At 42.2% G+C, this 19004-nt stretch overlaps 1 protein-coding gene across 1 annotated transcript in view; it reads left to right on the forward strand.

The window, feature by feature from the left end:
- The window catches only part of NR3C1 (nuclear receptor subfamily 3 group C member 1), a 96237-nt gene that overhangs the window by 55795 nt on the left and 21438 nt on the right, over positions 1 to 19004 (forward strand). The window contains exons 3-5 of the mRNA XM_066612513.1: positions 2707 to 2870; positions 12052 to 12168; positions 18365 to 18643. Of these exons, the coding sequence (XP_066468610.1) occupies positions 2707 to 2870; positions 12052 to 12168; positions 18365 to 18643 (560 nt within the window). The remainder of the gene's footprint in view (positions 1 to 2706; positions 2871 to 12051; positions 12169 to 18364; positions 18644 to 19004) is intronic.

Below are 19004 nucleotides of genomic sequence, written 5' to 3' on the forward strand. Positions count from 1 at the left end.
TAAACATTTTACTACAATGTATGCTAGTGGCATTTATGTATAAAGTGCATCATTTTCAACCATCAGTTGATTTGTTTTCAAACCTTCCATTAGGAATATGAAATACTTGGATGAATGTAGATGTACAGCTGATTGACCCTGCTGATAGCTGTAGATGCACTTGTAGATGTACAGCTACAAGTAGATGAATGTAGTACAAGAATGTAGAATGTACAGCTTGTACATGTAGAATGTACAATGTAGAATGTACAGCTTGTACAGAATGTACAAGTAGATGAATGTAGTACAAGAATGTAGATGTACAGCTGATTGACCCTGCTGATAGTTGGTTGAGGATTCTGATTCTGATTCAGACAGCACTGAATGTTTGTTACCGAGTTAAGTTCATTTGAAATATTTTTTAAGTACCACTAGATTTTTAATAAATAAAGATAGCAAAGGACATATAGTTGCTTAGACCATAAAGCATCCATTTTGAACCACTGTGCCACAAATTCTGCAGGTGTACCATGGGAATTTGGAGGATAGTCGTTTATTAGTAGAGCTGTTGGGGACAAGAGCCCTCCACTGGCAGTGTGGTGTGCGTTGTAAAAAAAAAAAAAAGGTTGTGTTTGACAACATCAGTGCCTTGCTAGTGTGCTGTGAGATTTAAAAAGGTTGAAAATGGCTACCATAAAGCAACAGCAGCTTCTGAAAATGTCAGCCATACAGAGTTGGTTGAAGATTCTGTATTCTGATTCAGACAGCACTGAATGTTTGTTACCGAGTTAAGTTCATTTGAAATATTTTTTAAGTACCACTAGATTTTTAATAAATATTGTCCTTTTGAAAAATCAACTTTTTAGCAGGTTGCCTTTCTTCTAACTTATTGTACACATCATCCTATTTAAATGCAGAAAATATGAATTATATGCAGAATACTTATAATTATATGCAGAATTATATGGAATATTTGTCTTTAGTGTCATGAGGTGTAACCTGTTCTTTAAAATATTTGTGCATTCAAAGCTGTATTTTAAAGCTTGAAAATGATTAAGTGTGTGTGTGTGTGTGTGTGTGTGTGTGTATAATACAAGTGCATCCTGTAGGTAAGTATTTTTGCTTGGTGCTTTCTACTAAACAGAAGTTGTTTTTTTCCCCCTTCCTATTTCACATGATATTTGTGGTAATTAGACCAAGGGAAGATCTGACCAGGCATGACAGCAAAAATAAGAGACAAATATGTGTGTTTCATGTTGCAGAATTTGTTAGTTTTAAAAGATAACAAATAACTATAATAAGCAGTAAGAAAATCAATAAGACAAAATTGTGTAATATAAATAGGTAATATTTGTGTATATTGGTAAAATGTATTGGTAATGTGGTAGTCTGGGAGAAAGTTACTGAGTATGTCCTATAGAAGCATTCTTCCTTACTATGTGCAGTGTACCCTGTACTGTAGCTGGTCCTATTTTGATATCCAGGAACTAACTCTAGTTTCATCTCATTTCCTTGCACGTCAGTATGCATGATGAACCTTTGCAGTGATGCATGATGAACCTCTGACACTGCACCCAAAATGTCTTTGTGGGCAAAGTGGGTGAGTGAGTTACAAGAGTGAGTTAACATGCTCACTCCCATGGCAGCAGATGACCATGGCATTTTTGAAAACTAAATATTGACCAATTTGCATGGAAGGAACTTCTAACTATCATTTGTACATTCACAAATATATAGCTAGGAACAGCAACTTGTGCACCACCTACGGCCAATTCCATGCTTCTGATAATCTTAACCTATTCATTTTTGCAACAAACCTGAGAAGAAGTTGGAAAGCCTAAATGTGAAAATTTAACATCATTGGGTCCAGTCCTATCCAAATTTGCAGCACTGGTGCAGTTGCAATATAGCCCCAAGGTAAGGGACCAAATGTTCCCATACCTTGAGGTGGCCTCAGTGACCGCCTCCCCACCAAAGGATGTAGCACGCATCCCACTGGCACCACTGCACCCCGGCCCTGGAAAATTGGATAGGATTGGGCCTCAGTTGGAAGATCTCAAAACTGGGCATTTAAAGTTTGCTGTATGAGTTGGAAAATTATACAATATGGTGATTGCATCATAGATTCAGGTTGCTTCAGCAGCCAACTCAGTTCTAGTAGTTGAGCTAATCATTGTGTAGCATTTCTTTCCCAAGAAAGTACATCCCTATGAAAGTATCAAAAGTGGCACATATGAACGTTCTATTTAATGGTCTCAAGATGGCACTTTCAAAAGAGCATTTAGTTTGATGCCTAATACCATTTTTAAAAAATAGAAATTACACATATTAAATGCAGCTAGGAAATACGCATTTTAATTCAACTCATACTTGTGATGACTTTCAGTCAAGAAGGAAATAGAAAATAAAATTGTGGACTCTTAAATATAATTGTGGTAAGAATTGTGCCTGTTTTTAAAAATCCCAGTGTTTTTGCCTTCAGTGTAACCATAACTGTGCATGCTTACTGCTAAATCTTGTTGTACAAATTCATCACCTTTTATGTCTCTAAAAATTGTGAAATACTTGACTATGACTTTAATGAATATCGCAAAAATGCAAACTGCTCTTCTTAAGTCTTGGTGATACCATAACAGAATGAGGCCTGTTCTAAGTCAACCGTTTTGTAATTAATGCTTCTATACTATGATTCCTTTCTTCAGTTCTGTGTTTTGTTCATTTCATTAGCCCTGGAATGAGATCTGATGTAAGTGCTTCACCGACTACCTCCACAACAACTACGGGACCACCTCCCAAACTTTGCCTTGTTTGCTCCGATGAGGCTTCTGGGTGTCATTATGGTGTCCTAACTTGTGGCAGCTGCAAAGTATTCTTCAAAAGAGCTGTAGAAGGTAGGATACAGTCTAATTATTTAAAATATATAGTCTGATCACATTATGAATTTATCACATGAATCTTTAAAAATTCACTTTCATGATATTCTTCCAGTCCTTTAGGTAATATCCAAACAAGTATCAAAGCACATAGCTGCATTCCTCTTCTGCTATCTAACTCTTGCACAAGAGGGGAATGTATGATTTCTGCTGATTTCCCTTTCTATCTCCAGCTCCCCCCTCCACTTACTCCTTATGGGGTCTCAGCCTTGTTAACTCATATACACTTGACCAACCTCTGGTCCCTTTTAATTAACATAAGTATGTACATACATGTATACAACAGTATTTATATACTGCCTTTCTCTGTTTTAGACAGCAATTCAAGGTGGTTTACATGGGCAGGCTAGTCTCAACCACCATTTTTTCAATGGTGGTTTTTACCATGTATTCGGTTAAGATTCACAGACGCTTTAGTCCAGATGTTGCCTTCACAGTGTGGTTATCTTTCTGGTTTCATACCATTGAATCATTCCATGCTTCAGCAGGAATCATAGCTCATAAGCCTGGGATCTTCAAAGTTGTTTCTGTTCTTTGCTGTCTGGCCTTCACACGCTCCCCTTCACACACTCTCACTCCAGTAATTAGTTCTTTAGCAGCTCCGTCTTGACACAGTGGGTACAGCAGTTTGTCACAACCTGGCATCTGTCTTCCATCCAGAAATATGACCTTTAAAGTGGCCATTTAAAATTTCTTGAAAGTGATGAACCTATAAATTATGGATATTAAAAATGACTCATGAGACTTCCTTCTTGTATGCAAAAATGTAGTTGCATTAATGGAGGGCATTCTGGCTTGCCCTGATTTGGGGCAATTCATCCTTCTTGTTGCAGCCCCTCTCACTACATGTATGTTATTCCAGAGATTTCCCAGCTCTGAGAGGATTTGCATTGAAAAGAAATCCATTCAGTTCATGGAACAAAAGTTAAGTTCCAAGCCATTATGTTAGTAGTTCTCAAACTTACCTTGGACACAGTGCACTCCTTCCATGGTGCCCTCTTGTGGCGAATTGAGTTTCCCTTGAGATTCCGCTAGAACCCTTTGAGATCCTGGCCGGCCAAGATTGGAGCACCAAGGTAGAAGGGGCCGCCAGGGACATCCTGCAGCTTCCAAGAGTGCTGTGGTGCACAGTTGAGAATTATGCATTATGCCTTGGCTGTACTAATGTTTTATCCTGTTCATTTTTGGATTCTAGTGGAAATTCTTTAAACATCTGTATATGTTGAGTTACTATTTGTAATTTTTAAGTTTGTTGTTTTGTATGGACAGTGATTATATTTGTTAAAGACAGTCATCTAGGGAGGACAAGGAGAAAACCCACATTACATTGTTTTAAACTTGTTGAGAGGGCAGAATGTGAAGAAAATTTTTTAAGACATTGTGTTCAAGAATACCAAGGAAAATTCTCATTATCTAAGGGGCCATGGTAAGAGTTCAAAGGAAATGAAAACACTCAAAGAATTTGGGACTGACATTCTGACTGTATATCAGGGAGTTGCTTGCCTACTTTGAGGGCAAAAGCAAATAGTCAAAAAGCTAGTTCAAGGCTAGTGTAAATGCTTGGACTAGTTCAAGGCTAGTGTAAATGCTTGGAGCAGATATTGATAATTTGTTCCCTTGCTAAGAGTTTCAGTCCTTATTCTGCAAATAATGTCTAGTTTGCAAAGCTAGCAAATCAGATTAGAGGAAATATACCCTAACATGCAGGGTAAGAAGTTATGTTTACAAAGAAAGACTGAAGATTTTCTTCTAGGAGTCAGCACAGGTAATGGTAGCTTGAAAGTGCCCTTCAGGCCTTGTCTCTATCCATGCTCCTGTACAGATCAGATCCCACGTAGAAGGTCCCACACCATTTATCTTTTTTGCTGTACCTAAAATGCAATTTCTTAAGCCCTGCCCTTCAGGTTTCAAGGATGGATGAAGATTGCTGGAAATCTAGGAAAAAGTTGCCAGTGTGTCAGTAAACTTAACTGCTATTCCAGTAGCTGGGTAGAGAATTAATGCAGGTTTAGGCTACAATCCTGGGTGCCCTATGTGCAGGCCCAGGAGAAGTACATGCACAACCTGAGGTGTGTAAAAATTTTTTAGTGTAACTGATCATCACAGGAAGCAGACTTGACTGTTCAGCCTGATTGACCATCATCTGAGTTTTCAGAACCCTTTCAGCTGCATGTGGATCTCCTCCCTTGCCTCTGCATATTACTGTCTGCCAACTACACTTGGCAATTATTCCATGATTTTTCTTTTCAGTGAGTTATTCTTTAATGTAAAGCAGCTGTGGGAAACTGGAAATGAGAAGTTGTGGGAGTGGTATCACTACTAAACCTTTTCCGTACTTGCTATTGTTCCCTCCAAAATTACCTCTCCTTTTCCTGCCACTTCGGACTTAAGCTTTCTGCATCTGCCTTTCCGTCATATACACATGAATCATAGAATAGTGTAATAAAAGCCTTAAAACAAAATACAACCATATAACCATCTAAGAAGGGAAAACCGAGTAGAAAAGAAAGTCTTCAGCTCTTGCCAGAAGACTAACAGGGACGGGGGAGTTCTTAATTCTATTGAGAGGGAATTTCATAGTAAAGGTATGGCCACAGAGAAGGCCCTGCTCCTTGTTGCTGACATATGACCTCTGCCAGAAACAGTGTTTGCAGCAGGGCCCTCTCTGCTGATTCTAGGGGATGGGTTAGCTACCCTACAGATAATGTGTTGCAGTAATTGAGTTTTGATGTTACCAAGGCACTGAGGTCGGTCCATTTGACTCAGATATGGCCACAGCCGGCTCACCAGCCTAAGCTAGGCAAAAAGGTCCCTGGCCACCACTGCCACTTGGGCATCCAGGATCAAAGGACAGTCAGGGATGACCCCCAAACTATGGACTTGCTTCTGCAGAGGACGTGCAACCCTGCTCAGAACTGGATGATATTCCAATACTTCTATTTTTTTTCCAGACCAAGAGGACCTCTGTTTTGGGTGAATTTAATCTCAGTTTATTAGCATACATTCAGAACCTCACCATCTCTAGACAGTAGTCCAGACTTTTAATTTATTCCCCAGCATTAGATGACAAAGAAAGATAGAGGTGGTTGCATGTTGCTGACCCAAATCCAAATGCTCAGATTATCTTTCCCAGTGGTTTCCTACAGATATTAGACTTTATTATGGGAGATACACCAAAAGCCAGGGTACTGAACAGGAGTCCCACAGTAACTCTTTCTGGGACCCGTCCTCCAGGAAGGATCAGAGCCACTGCAAAACAGTGACTCGTCCAGCCCGGCCCAGCCAAACATTTTAGAAGATACCTCGGTTGATGGTGTCAAATGCCATTGAGAAGTCCATCAGGACTAATGGGGCACATTGCACCATCAGTTCTCTAACGTAGACCATCCACTAAGTGACTGGAACAGTTTCAGTCTGAAACCCAGTTTGAAAAGGATCCAGATAGTCAGTTTCATCCAGACCCCTCTGGAGCTGAGGCATCACCACGCACTCTATCACTTTGCCTAGGAACAGGGTGTTGGAGACTGGCCTATAATTTCCCAACGTGATGGAATTCAGGGAAGGTTTGTTCGGAAGTGGACATATCACAATCTGCTTTAATGTTACAGGTAACACCACCTTCATAAGAAATACCTTAACACCCATGTCCCTTTCAGAAGGGACAACCCCATTAGGTATCACCCCTTTTGGTGGCAACCCATCAGTGGAAAATATAAAAATGCAGAATTACCTCAAGTGTGGTTTGACCCTAAGATTGAGACCTGAAGTACGAACTAGTTAAACTAGTCTGCAAGAGCAATTTAAATTGCTTTTGATTTTTTTGCATAATAAACTTGTGAAGATTTCTGCAGAATTTCTGTCATTGCAGGCTAACTTGCATTATTATTTACCACTTTGTGCTTGGTTTTGTCTTTAAGCAGGCCAACTTGAATACTTGATGAATATATTATGGTTTGAAAACAGACTTATTTTTCAGATAGCCTTTGGAAATGTGGGTAAAGAGTCAGGTTAATTTGAGCCAGGTTAGTTTATTGCCACAGAAACGGTCCTGTGGCACTTTAAGTTCTAGTTTGTTGTTGAATGAGAATATTTCATTAGGCTTTGCTAAAAGATAATCTGATTTCCTAGTAAGCTTGGAAGGATCATTTTTTGTTTTTGTTTCAAAACCTTTTGTCATGTCTGCTTTCTAAGAAAGTTCCACTGGGATAATTTGAGATGTCCAATGATATTAACAGAAGTCAAATCTTTTTATTGTAATTTGGCTTACTTTTTGGGAAGTGTGCTTAAGATTGCATCATGTGAATAAAATATTTTCTTGATACTTAATACTTAACTATTAGATTTGACATTTTCAGAACCATAATGATAAGACGTCTGCTAGTGTAACACATTTTAAATGTTTGTTTTCAGAATAAAGGATCAATGTTCATTAAGTGTTTATTAATAAAAGTAGTACTAAAATCCCTGTAGAATTTCACATGATCCGTGAACTCTTTGATCTGTTAAGGGTCATTACTTTTCCACTATTGTTCCCCTTGTTTAACACTGCTGTGTAATTCAACAGGGAAAGAATGTGCTCTTTAAAAGTTATAGCTGAATTTTCTGTGCTTCTAAGGTTTTCATACATTTGACTTTGTTTCCATAAAAATTCCAAAGGATTTAGTTTGTCCACTTAATAGACTTTGAAAACCAAGAAGTTTCCTCCCTACTCTTTTGTGGTAACCTCAATACAGTATATCCTAAAACAGCATTTCAAAATGAAATTTCTCAAACTGGTTTTGCTGGCATCTTGCTCAGCTGTTAACAAATTCTTGTGACCTAAAAAATGCAGAGCATACATAGTTCTGTTTAAGGAAAAAATACGATAGACATCTCAGAGAATGATAGACTACTCTATAGTGTGTTTTTAAAATGTGCTTTGCTTTTTTACTTCCATATTGGAGAGTTTATGCAGTACAATAAAAAATGTATTTGTAGGACGATATGCGCTGATGCATGTTTCAGAGATGGGCAAATCCAGTGAGGCTTGTCTTGAGTCGAGTCACAGCTCCCCCCCCCCCGTGACTTGAATTGAAAGCGAGTCATAATGGGGCACTTTCTAAGTTGCAGAGTTGCCCATTAACAAACTCGAAAGGATTTGATTTGCCCCCTTTAAAAAGCCCACTGCAGTTCTCCAAAGGAAAACAGGGCTGCTGACAGGCTCTGTATGTGCTTTGGGGTTCCCTTTCAACACTTCCCTGCTGTCCCCACTCATCCCAATGGCAGGCAGCGGCAGGGAACATGTTGACCCCTTCCTTTCCCTGTACGATCGCATCTCAGTTGTGATGAAGGAAACCTCCTCTTCATTTCACAGGCATGGAAGGGTGCATCCCAGCTTGGCCAGGTGAGGGCACGGGGCTGTGGCAGCGTGAGCTGAGCAAACCAGAAAAAGCCCACCACAGCTCCGTGGAAGAAAATGGGGCTGCAACCGGGCTGTGTACATGCTTCAGGGTTCTCTTTCAACACTCCCTCACTGTCCCACCCACCCCACCGACACCTTCCCTTACCCGTGCCACAACCTCGGCCCAGCTGCGATGAAACCCACCTCCCCTCCCCTGGGCATGGCAGGAAAGGAGAGAGCGAGGATGCATCCTAGCTCTGCAAACTATACAATGTATTTATATTTGTGTATATGGATTGGGGAAGTTGGATTGGGGAAGTTAGTTTGGAAAACCTAGTCTGAATACACAGGCTTTAGGGAAACCTTTTGAGAAAGGAGAATGAAAGTCTCAGGAGCGTTTTTCTCTTTTTCTCCCATCCCAGGAGAGAAAAACTCTCCTGAGACTTTCATTCTCCTTTCTCAAAAGGTTTCCCTAAAGCCTGTGAATTCAGACTAGGTTTTCCAAATAACTTCCCCAATCCATATGCACAAATATAAATACATTGTATCGATTACAGAGCTGGGATGGTGTGGTGGCTGGAATAAGAGACTGAATTGTTTAATACCTAGGTATGGCCACACCTAGAGTATTGCGTCCAGTTCTGGTCGCCACATCTCTAAAAGGACATAGTGGCAATGGAAAAGGTGCAAAAGAGAGCAACTAAGATGATTACTGGGCTGGGGCACCTTCCTTATGAGGAAAGGCTACGGCGTTTGGGCCTCTTCAGCCTAGAAAAGAGACGCTTGAGGGGGGACATGTTTGAGACATACAAAATTATGCAGGGGAAAGATAAAGTGGATAGAGAGATGCTGTTTACACTCTCACATAACACCAGAACCAGGGGACATCCACTAAAATTGAATGTTGGGAGAGTTAGGACAGTCAAAAGAAAATATTTCTTTACTCAGCATGTGGTTGGTTTGTGGAACTCCTTGCCACAGGATGTGGTGATGGCATCTGGCCTGGAGGCCTTTAAAAGGGGATTGGACAAGTTTCTGGAGGAAAAATCCATTAAGGGTTACAAGTCCGGATGCGTATGTGCAACCTCCTGATTTTAGAAATGGGCTATGTCAGAATGCCAGATGCAAGGTAGGGCACCAGGAGGCAGGTCTCTTGTTATCTTGTGTGCTCCCTGGGGCATTTGATGGGTCGCTATGAGATACAGGAAGCTAGGTTGGCCTATGGCCTGATCCAGTGGGGCTGTTCTTATGTTCTTATGTACAGTAACCAGCATTTCTGACAAGCTGACAGGCTATTTCACTGAGCAGAAGCAAGATGCAGATGTTGTCAGTAAAAACATTTTATAGCATGGATAAATATTTCTGCAGGCAAGGCCGGAAGGCATGGGACAGGCCTGGTGGAAGCCCACAGGTAAGCCCCTGTAAGCTTAGCCCTTGTAAGCTTAGCTTAGCCCCTGTAAGCTTAGGGGTGTTTGGGGGGGCAAAGTTCCCACTATCCAACCTGGCATCCCACAATAACAGCAGCAAAACAGCTTGGACATTGGGCAGCCCTCCTAATATCAAGCAGGCAGCAGGCAGGCTGTGAGGAATGAGACACAGGCTCTGAGCTGCCTGGCCAGCAGGCATGTTGTACCTCTCAGAGACACACCTCTGGTCTCAATGGAATGGTCTGCTGGCTTGTAGTCAGGAATGAAGGCGGGAAAGCCAGTGTCCCAGTGGCATGGCTCAGACTTCTTCTAGCGGGTACAAAACACATGAGGATGGGAGCTGTGAGGTGGCTGTTTCTCTATGTTCCGAGGACAGCCTGCCCCGCCTCCTGTCACCCCCCTTCTCCTTGCAAAACCCACTTGTTCCTTTGGGGAAAAATGGCTCCTCCTGTACACCTGTGTCTCCCAGAGACATCCTCCATTCAGTGGATGCCAAGAAGGCCGCAGTTGCCTCGCTGTCTGGGTTGTTTGCAGCATCCAGCTCAAATGGGTACTTTTTGCAAAAATCACAATAGGTGCTGCATCATAAACCCCTGCCAATTTTTTGAAAAGTAAACAAAAAAAGTTAACCCTTTCGCTCCACCCCTGCAGCCCATCTCTGAATAACGTACCTGGCTAACTGCTGGTGCAGGAGCTTGCGCATACAGAGAAATGGCTTCCCAGATGAACGCAAGAGGTTTCTTGTGCAAGAGGGAGGAGGTTCAACCCATGACCGTTGGCACACGACTCGTGGAGTCGGAGTGAATCACGAGTCACAGGACCTTTGACTCGAGTGTTTTTCTGAGTCTTCCACACGTGTCCACGGGTCAGCGAAAAGCGCACATTTTCGCAAATCCGACTCAAGTCACCTGACTCAAGTTCCCATCCCTGTCATGTTGTAAACTATGATTGGTCAATAAATCTCCATAGCCTGCTTCCATGATTCCATTCTGATTTTCTATGACAGCAAATATAAATTTGTAAAGAAATGAGTATGAATAACAGCCTATCAAAGAATCTTTTCTTATTCCGCTAAGTAGTCATTCCTATAATTTGCATAAAACTTTTGCTTAACTGGCACCTTGTTAACCAGTTTATTAACTAGCATCGCCTCCTATTGAAGGTAGTAGGCAGAAATAACAGTTTAATTGAGTTTGCTGTTTAACAAATGCCAGTTAACACGCCACTCTCTTGCCCACCCTTCTCTCTGACTTGCAAGAGTGCAGAACAGCACGCATAAGGACCCATTTCCAATAAGTGAGAGGTGGAGAAACGTTTAACAGTAAAAACATTAACAAGCCGATTTGGTTAACTGGTAACCTCCATTTCCCTTGGATGTCAGGCTAGTAAAGATTTTATTGTATATCTGCACAGAGGCTTCTTCATAAAATGCTCCTTGACAATGGGAAGAATAAAACATACTTTTCTTAGATTCATCCAAAATGTTTCAGGGCATGCAAGCACCACAAGATTCGCAATCAGCTTCTGAATTTTTGCGGACAGGAATTTGAAGGTCTCTTAGCCCATCTTCCAACTCAATCAGGAGAACCAGGAGTGGAGAGGCCTGGGGTGGCAGAAAAAATTGAATGTAGTAGCTCTGTGTCAGGATTTATTTCTACACAAAATCACACAGGTTTCAACATATTCTTTATGCGGCCATTCAGAGGTATTTCTGGCATTCTGGGAATGCTCCATAACCTAAAATCTATTGTTTAACAAAACTGGCATTTCTTGAATACCAATAGTTATAATTTATTTGTGCAATAATTTATTTGTGAGGAAAACAAACCTGGCATCTTAGACTATCTGATCTGTTGTATTTTTCTGCCTCGCTCTCACTCGCATGCAGTGTTTTTGGGTGGAGGGAGGCACATTCTGTTCCTTGCCTTTTGTCCCCTTTACAAATGACTTGGGCCATATTGTTAAGATTGGGTATAATTTTTGGTCTGATTATACTGTGACTAAAGTAGCTTGTAATGGGTGTCTCAATTACCATTGTAATCCTTGTTGCTTTTGTTCTAGCTTGACTTTTATCTTTCCAGAACATAGGGTGGTTTACTTGTACTTGACGTAGTTTAATTCTGTATTGGAATCTCATTCAGCAATGTAACTACAATACTTAAAAGCATATTGAATTCCTAAATGATTGATACATAGGTTCTTCATATTTCTTGATGGAGAGTATAGGTATCTTAATCCTGTCCAAAACCTTGAAATACTTGTATTGGGAACTGTACATATTTATATATGTTTGTACATAAATACATTTGGTTTTCTTTGTTTGCAAATACAGGGCAGCACAACTATCTCTGTGCTGGAAGAAATGATTGTATTATTGACAAAATTAGAAGAAAAAATTGCCCAGCCTGCCGCTATCGGAAATGTCTTCAGGCTGGCATGAACCTAGAAGGTAATTTGCAATATTTTAATGAATTGTTCTGCGTCTGAATCTGACAAGTTTCATTTTGCATTTATAAGCAGTAAAGATTGTAATCATTTCTGGTAATTAATATGTCTTGAATAGATATGCTGTGTGCGTGTAACATACATTGGGCCCTCAATATCCATGGATTTGATCACTTGCGAGTTCTGAACCTGTGGATTTGGACCTACTAGAAAACTTGAGAAACTTCAAGACTGGGTTTGAGATGCACTGTAACTTGAAACAAGGGTTTCTTGCTACAAGAATGACAACCCAATACTGTGCTTCCCAACACCCAAGGCTGCAGCGGCACCGAAATGGCTAATGCTGCATCCCATGGACCTGGGAAGCAGTGCCAGGGCTACCTGGGGTAAGGGAGCTTACACTTCTCACCCCGTGTAATGGCCAGGCAGCCCTGATGGGTTTTCTCAGATCTTTGCTTGCTATTGAGGGGGTGCAGATTTGAGAAGACCTGTGTCGGGTCTCCTCAGTTGGAAGAGGGGTTAGGATATAGTGGCAGGAAAGGTATCCACCTTTCCCCCACCCACTTACCATTCCGCTGCCCAGAGCTCCGGGCCATGGTCATCCATCGTCCGCCCGATACGGGCTTGCGCCCAGCACCACTGCTTTCCAGACCTGTGCAGAGTGTTGCAGGTGTGCCTTACGGAATGTTTGCGACACTGTGCGCCAGTGTGGGGCTGTTTGGAACGAGCCCTCAGTCTCTGAGAACTTCAGGCAAGTACTACCACTTCTTTGTGCATGGGAATTTGAGAGTAAAAGCTTTTCCTTTCACTTTAAGACAGGGCCTGACAAATTCAGATTGCCACAGTGACTGAAAACTTGTTCCTCGTGCTGAGGGAATGGCTGAGGACCCTATCTTTCATTATATTTTATAAAATTACTATAAACAACATGGGGCTACAATTCAATATATGCTTATTCAGAAGCAAGTCCTGCTGAGATGTGTAGAGGTACGTCATAGATATAAAATGATCTCTGCACTTGGTATCAGTTGCAGTTCTGTATGAGTTGGAAGTCTCTAAGTGGTCTTCAAGGGCAATTCTAAATAAAGTGTGCCATAGTAATGGGCAACCATGGACAGTGCACAGGCAACCTTGATTAATCTAACTGGCCCAGGAAAGGACACAACTGACATGTTGGCCTACGCTGGCCAAAAGCACCCCTGTCTACAGATGTCATCTGGGCGCCCAGGTGCGAGACTAGGTCCAATCCCAGAGTACTCCCAAGCTGCAAATCTATTCTTTTAAGGAGAGAACAACCTGTTCTGGTAGGCTGGTAGTACATATCCTGGCTGGTAGTACATATCCTGGATCACAGATTTCCTCATCAAGACTTGTCTGGATTTAATTTCATCTTGTTCATTCTCATTCGGCCCATTTGAATATGCTCGAGAGCTTTATTCTTGAGTGGAGACTGTGTAATGTATGGTTTTCTAGAAATTGAAACAAGTTCCAGATGTTCAATCTGATTCTTCGGGTGATAGAGGCACTCTGAGCACTTTGCTGCCTTGCACCGAACCAAGCTCTCTCTCTCTCTCTCTCTCTCTCTCTCTCTCTCTCTCTCTCTCTCTCTCTCTCAGCTTGAAGTTTGTTGCTGAAGAGGGTGGGTGAATGGGTCTCTGCTGTCGGGCTTCTCAGATGACCAACATAACTGTGCCATAATCTAACCATCATAGTGCTTCGGATCTTCTGCCTGAGGAGAGTCAGAACTAAGACTAACAATTCAGAATTTGTCTTCAAATTATCTTAAGAATGTCTCCTATGTTTGTGATTGTATAAAGATTGCATACTAGTGTAAAAGGAATGTTTAAAAGTACAAAAAAAAAACAACCCAAAACTTAGCATGTTTCATTTCCTGGGTATTGGAAATTTAAAGGAATGTGTAAAATCAGGAGAGTGCATCAATCAGAGGGCAAATTCAGGGAATCGTTGATACTGTGGTCTAAATTAGAGCTTTTCGAGCTTAACTGTTATGGTGGATACTGTTCGTGCTAAAGTGCAGGGCGTGATGTCAAGTGATGACATGATGATGTCATTGCCAAATATTCAAAGATGGTGTTGTGTCACTATGCCACACAGCTGTGAAAGGAGTCCATGCACTGGCTTGAACCCTTAGAGCAGGGCTGCTCAAACCCCAGCCTGCGGGCCACTTGCAGCCCACTGGGGGTCCCCATTTGGCCCCCAGGGGGTCCCCCCATCTCTAATGAGCACCCGGCCCTCACCGCAGCCCACGCTGGCCCAACACGCGAGCTCCAGGTCTGGCTTTCCCTCGCTGCCACTCAGCTTTGCACCTGCAAAGCTCAGCGGCAGCAAAGGAAAGATGAGCCCAGCGGGCATGTAGGGCCTTGTATAGTGGGATGGTAATGCAAGACTTGCAGGTTTCGCGTTACTTCCCACTACTAAAGGTCCTGCGCGCATGCTGGGCTCTTCTTTCCCTGTCTGGCCAGTTGAGGGCAGCCTGCCCACGTTGGCAGCATCAGCATCAAACTGCTGCTGCTGCAGAACAAGCCGTCTGAGTGGGCAGGCGGGCATGCAGGCAGGCAGCTGGGGGGTGGGCGGGCAGCCAGGCTGCAGCACAAGCCGAGTGAGGGAAGGGGAGAGAGGGCTGATGGGTGGGCAGGCAAGTGGGCTGTAGCACAAACCGCCTGAGGGTGGTTGGGTAGCTGGGCAGACGGGCGGGCGCCCAAGCACCAGAACATGTCACCTGAGGGAGGGAGTTAGGGAGGGCGAGGGGTCAGGCGAGCTGGCAGGTGTGTGTGAGTGAGTGAGAGTCCTTAAGAAATGGCTGAAGATCCCCCACTTTCCTGAGTGTGAATGTGTGTATGAACTAGTTTGAATTAATTCATTCTTACAAGTTCTGTCTCTAATATATTCATTTATGTATATTATGTAAATCTATCCAAATTTGAAATGCAAATTAATTTTTTTCCCGGCCCCCAACACCGTGTCAGAGAGATTATGTGGCCCTCCTGCCAAAATGTTTGAGCACCCCTGCCTTAGAGGGACCACTAATGGCAGACCAGCCACTTTTTTTCCAATGTGCCAGGAACCGGCACCATGTGTGTGTTAAAAATTTCACATAGGCACGTAGCACTTCAGCTCGCCCCTTCTAGCCAACCTTCTCTTATTCTGGTCTTCTGCTCCTTCATCCTGTAAGTTCCCCCCTTCTCCTTGTCCATCTGTTCCCTGTACCTCCACTGCTCTTTAGTCTCCCTCTTCCTTGTCTGTTTCCCTCATCTTGTGCTCCAGTGTCTCATAGTCTCTTGCAAGGCTTGAAGCGCCAACCTGAGAGGCAACGTTCAAGTCCCACAGCAAACAGCAGAGACTTCAGGGCTTCAATCTTTCTGGGTACCCTTAACCCACTGGAGAAGCTGGAAGATACAGGAGCTATGCCACAGACCAGTGGCCAATGGTTCATGGGACATAATTTGAGAAGGACTGATCTGAACAAATATAGTAGAACTACAGCCTTGTGTATTTTCTCCAGCTCTTTCCCACACATCGAAGCAGGAGGTTGAAAGCTTCTGCTTTTGATTTTAAACTTACCACAGTTCCACATGTTGTCCAAACTTGAACTGCAGTTAGTTTTTCTATCATTTGTTCAGACAAAGTAGCATCAAACACTGAACTGTGGTTACTTTAAAATCAAAAACAGAAGCTGTCAATCTAATCTTCTGTGGGAAGAAAGAGCACAAATTCTCATTCTCCAGTGCAGGGGTGTCCAAACTTTTCGGCAGGAGGGGCACATCATCTTTCTGTCACTGTGTCAGTGTTCAGGGAAAAAAGAATTAATTTACATTTCAAATTTTAATAAATTTACATAAATTAATATATTGGAGATGGACCTATATAAATGAATGAAGGTCTTTCAATAGCTGAAGGCCTATAAAAGGCCTTGCACAAAGCAAGGCTGGCCTTTCCTTCACTGCTGCTGCTGCATCATACACGTGAAACAGCAAGCAGTGGAGCCCGCACCCCGCAGCTCATACAAGCGGTCGAACAATCACCCTCAAGCTGAGAGCGGTTGCTTCAATTTAGCACGGGCTTCAGCAAGTATGCAGAGGGCCAGAGGTTTATTGGAGACTGGGAGCTCCCTGCAGGCCGGATCGGGAGTTCCCGAGGGCCGCAAGTGGCCCCTGGGCCAGGGTTTGGGCACCCCTGCTCCAGTTGGGGGGGCCTTATATTCATGGGACAGTTTGGTGTCACAGACTTGAATTCAGTCCTTTTGTGTGGGCCAAAAAGGGAAAATGCAGAGATCTGCATGTGCAAGTTGTTGCTGGAGATACAGTAACTAGTGAGGATGTGTGCAACTCCCCATTTCAGTCTGTGTCCAGTTCACATAGAAGTTTGGATTTTCCCACCCATTTCTTTGTATTTTAAAACATATGTCACTTTTCTTAGTCTTTTGTCCCATGTGATTCTTATCATATGCAGTTTTGTATACAAGCAGATCTGAATCAAAGACACTTGGGGGGGCCTTATATTCATGGGACAGTTTGGTCTCACAGACCTGAATTCAGTCCTTTTGCGTGGGCCAAAAAGGGAAAATTCAGAGATCTGCATGTACACGTAGTTGCTGGAGACAAAGTAATAGTGAGGATATGGTAGTGATCCTCACAGGCCAGGCGGAGGGCAGCTCTATAGCACTTGCTCTTATAGAGACCAGCACTGGCTGGAGAGTTTTATTACTGTACTTTTTAAAATGTTGTAAGCTACCTTGAGGACCTCTTCAGAGGTAGAAAGTTGGGATATAAATACCTGGATAGATAAATCTAAAACCAAAGAGTACATTTTCAGTTATTCAAAGTGAGCACAAATATTATATTGAATTTTTAATCATGTGTGCCTAAAAATACAATAATACCTCCCATAACGCTGCTTCCTTTAGTGCTGATTCATTACTGTGCTACTGGGAACAGTGCATACTGAGCCAATGGGCTGCTGTTTCCTACTGCATTATGAGAGGTAATGCAGTATGTCAGTTGTGTAGACTCACCTCTGGAATAGATGGGATTACCCTTGATTTGCAGTGTCATGCTGATATTTTACATCATCTGATTTCTGTAATGGCAGTTGCTACTAGAATTACCAAAGCAGTTTGGGTAATCACATATAGAGCCTGTGTGGGAAGGAAGTGATTTACACACATCTCAGTGCAAGCCTGGCTCCACCCAGTATCTGTCTTCAGGTGTGAGCTGGTCTCAGGTGATCAAGAGGTCAATAAGGTGGCAAGTCCTGCCTGTATTTATACAACTACAGTTCATTATCTGGTTTTCTCTTGCCATTTGTATAACGCTTGTGCAATGCAAAAAAGTTTACTTTTCTATGTTGAAAGAATGTTTTCAGGATGTGATTCATAAAAATAAAAAGGTATGCAGGTAGCATAGTTGCTATGGAAATACTGTATAAATAAAAACAATCTTTGCAAAAGGGACTTTTTAAGTAGTTCATCTAGCATTCCATACTTTACAATATGGCCTATAAAAGGCCTTGCACAAAGTAAGGCTGGCCTTTCCTTCACTGCTGCTGCTGCATCATACACGTGAAACAGCAAGCAGTGGAGCCCGCACCTTGCAGCTCACGCAAGCGGTCGAACAGTCACCCTCAAGCTGAGAACAGTTGCTTCAGTTTAGCATGGGCTCCAGCAAGTATCCGGAGGGCCAGAGGTTTATTCCATACTGGAATTCAGTATGTATTCCATACTTTAATTACAATAATAGGCAGCTGTCAAGGAAAATTTTCATCTTTGGTCCAGCTGTTCAAGTGACAAAATTTTCCTGGCTTTGATGATTCATGTCTAGAAACACACAGTCATGTGCACGTATGCACAGTTTCATAGTGTATAATTTATTTTGCTGATTCATTGCCAATTTATGCTATCTTATTTCTCTTGTCATGATTTAGTGCCACCGGAAGGCCTTTTTGAAACTGCTGAGTCCCAAAGCCTTTGCTGCATAGGGTTTTTAAAAAATTAATTCCGCATATGCATTGCTGCTGTTTTCTTCCTTTTCACATTTGATCCATGGTTTCAGCTTTTGCTTATGCAAATAAAGCCCTAAGGAATCACTTGGTTGTCAGTGGCGCACACACAAGAAAGGGATTAATTATCTTGACTTTTCTAACATTCTGTTTTGGTTGTTTTTCTTTTCCAAAAATGTCCCTAGCTCGAAAGACAAAGAAGAAAATAAAAGGAATTCAGCAATCCAGCATGACTGCAGGGAGGGACAGTACTGAAAGTCCTGCGAACAAGGCTGTAGTTCCTGCCTCTCTGCCACAGTTAACACCTACCCTGATTTCCTTGCTGGAAGTCATTGAGCCAGAAGTGATGTTTTCAGGCTATGACAGCACAATACCAGACACAACTTGGCGTATAATGTCAACTCTCAATATGCTAGGAGGAAGGCAAGTGGTTGCTGCAGTGAAATGGGCAAAGGCAATACCAGGTAATTTTGTGAATGTGTTGTGCATGCACATAATATGCATCTGTATATAACGGTTAACAGTTGCATAGCCTTTGTTTTTTTGATAATGTTTTGGCTTGCCAATATCTGATTATTTCCATGGAGCTCTTTTTTGTCTTTCTGTAGAGCCTTTTGCCATATTCCACATTCATATTTGATAGACAGATATGCCACACTTATACTTCAGAAGGATATTAGAGAGACAATTCAGCCATTATTGATAATGATTTTGGCTTGCTGTGAAATGAAGGAAATGGGTCAGGAAATAATACCAGGAATTTTTTAAAAAGAAAATTGCCAACTTCCTCTACACATTCTTCACTCCTTTCTCTCCTGCTACAAC

The sequence above is a fragment of the Tiliqua scincoides genome, chromosome 2 (assembly GCF_035046505.1).
Source record: "Tiliqua scincoides isolate rTilSci1 chromosome 2, rTilSci1.hap2, whole genome shotgun sequence".
In the NCBI taxonomy this organism is placed as follows: domain Eukaryota; kingdom Metazoa; phylum Chordata; class Lepidosauria; order Squamata; family Scincidae; genus Tiliqua; species Tiliqua scincoides.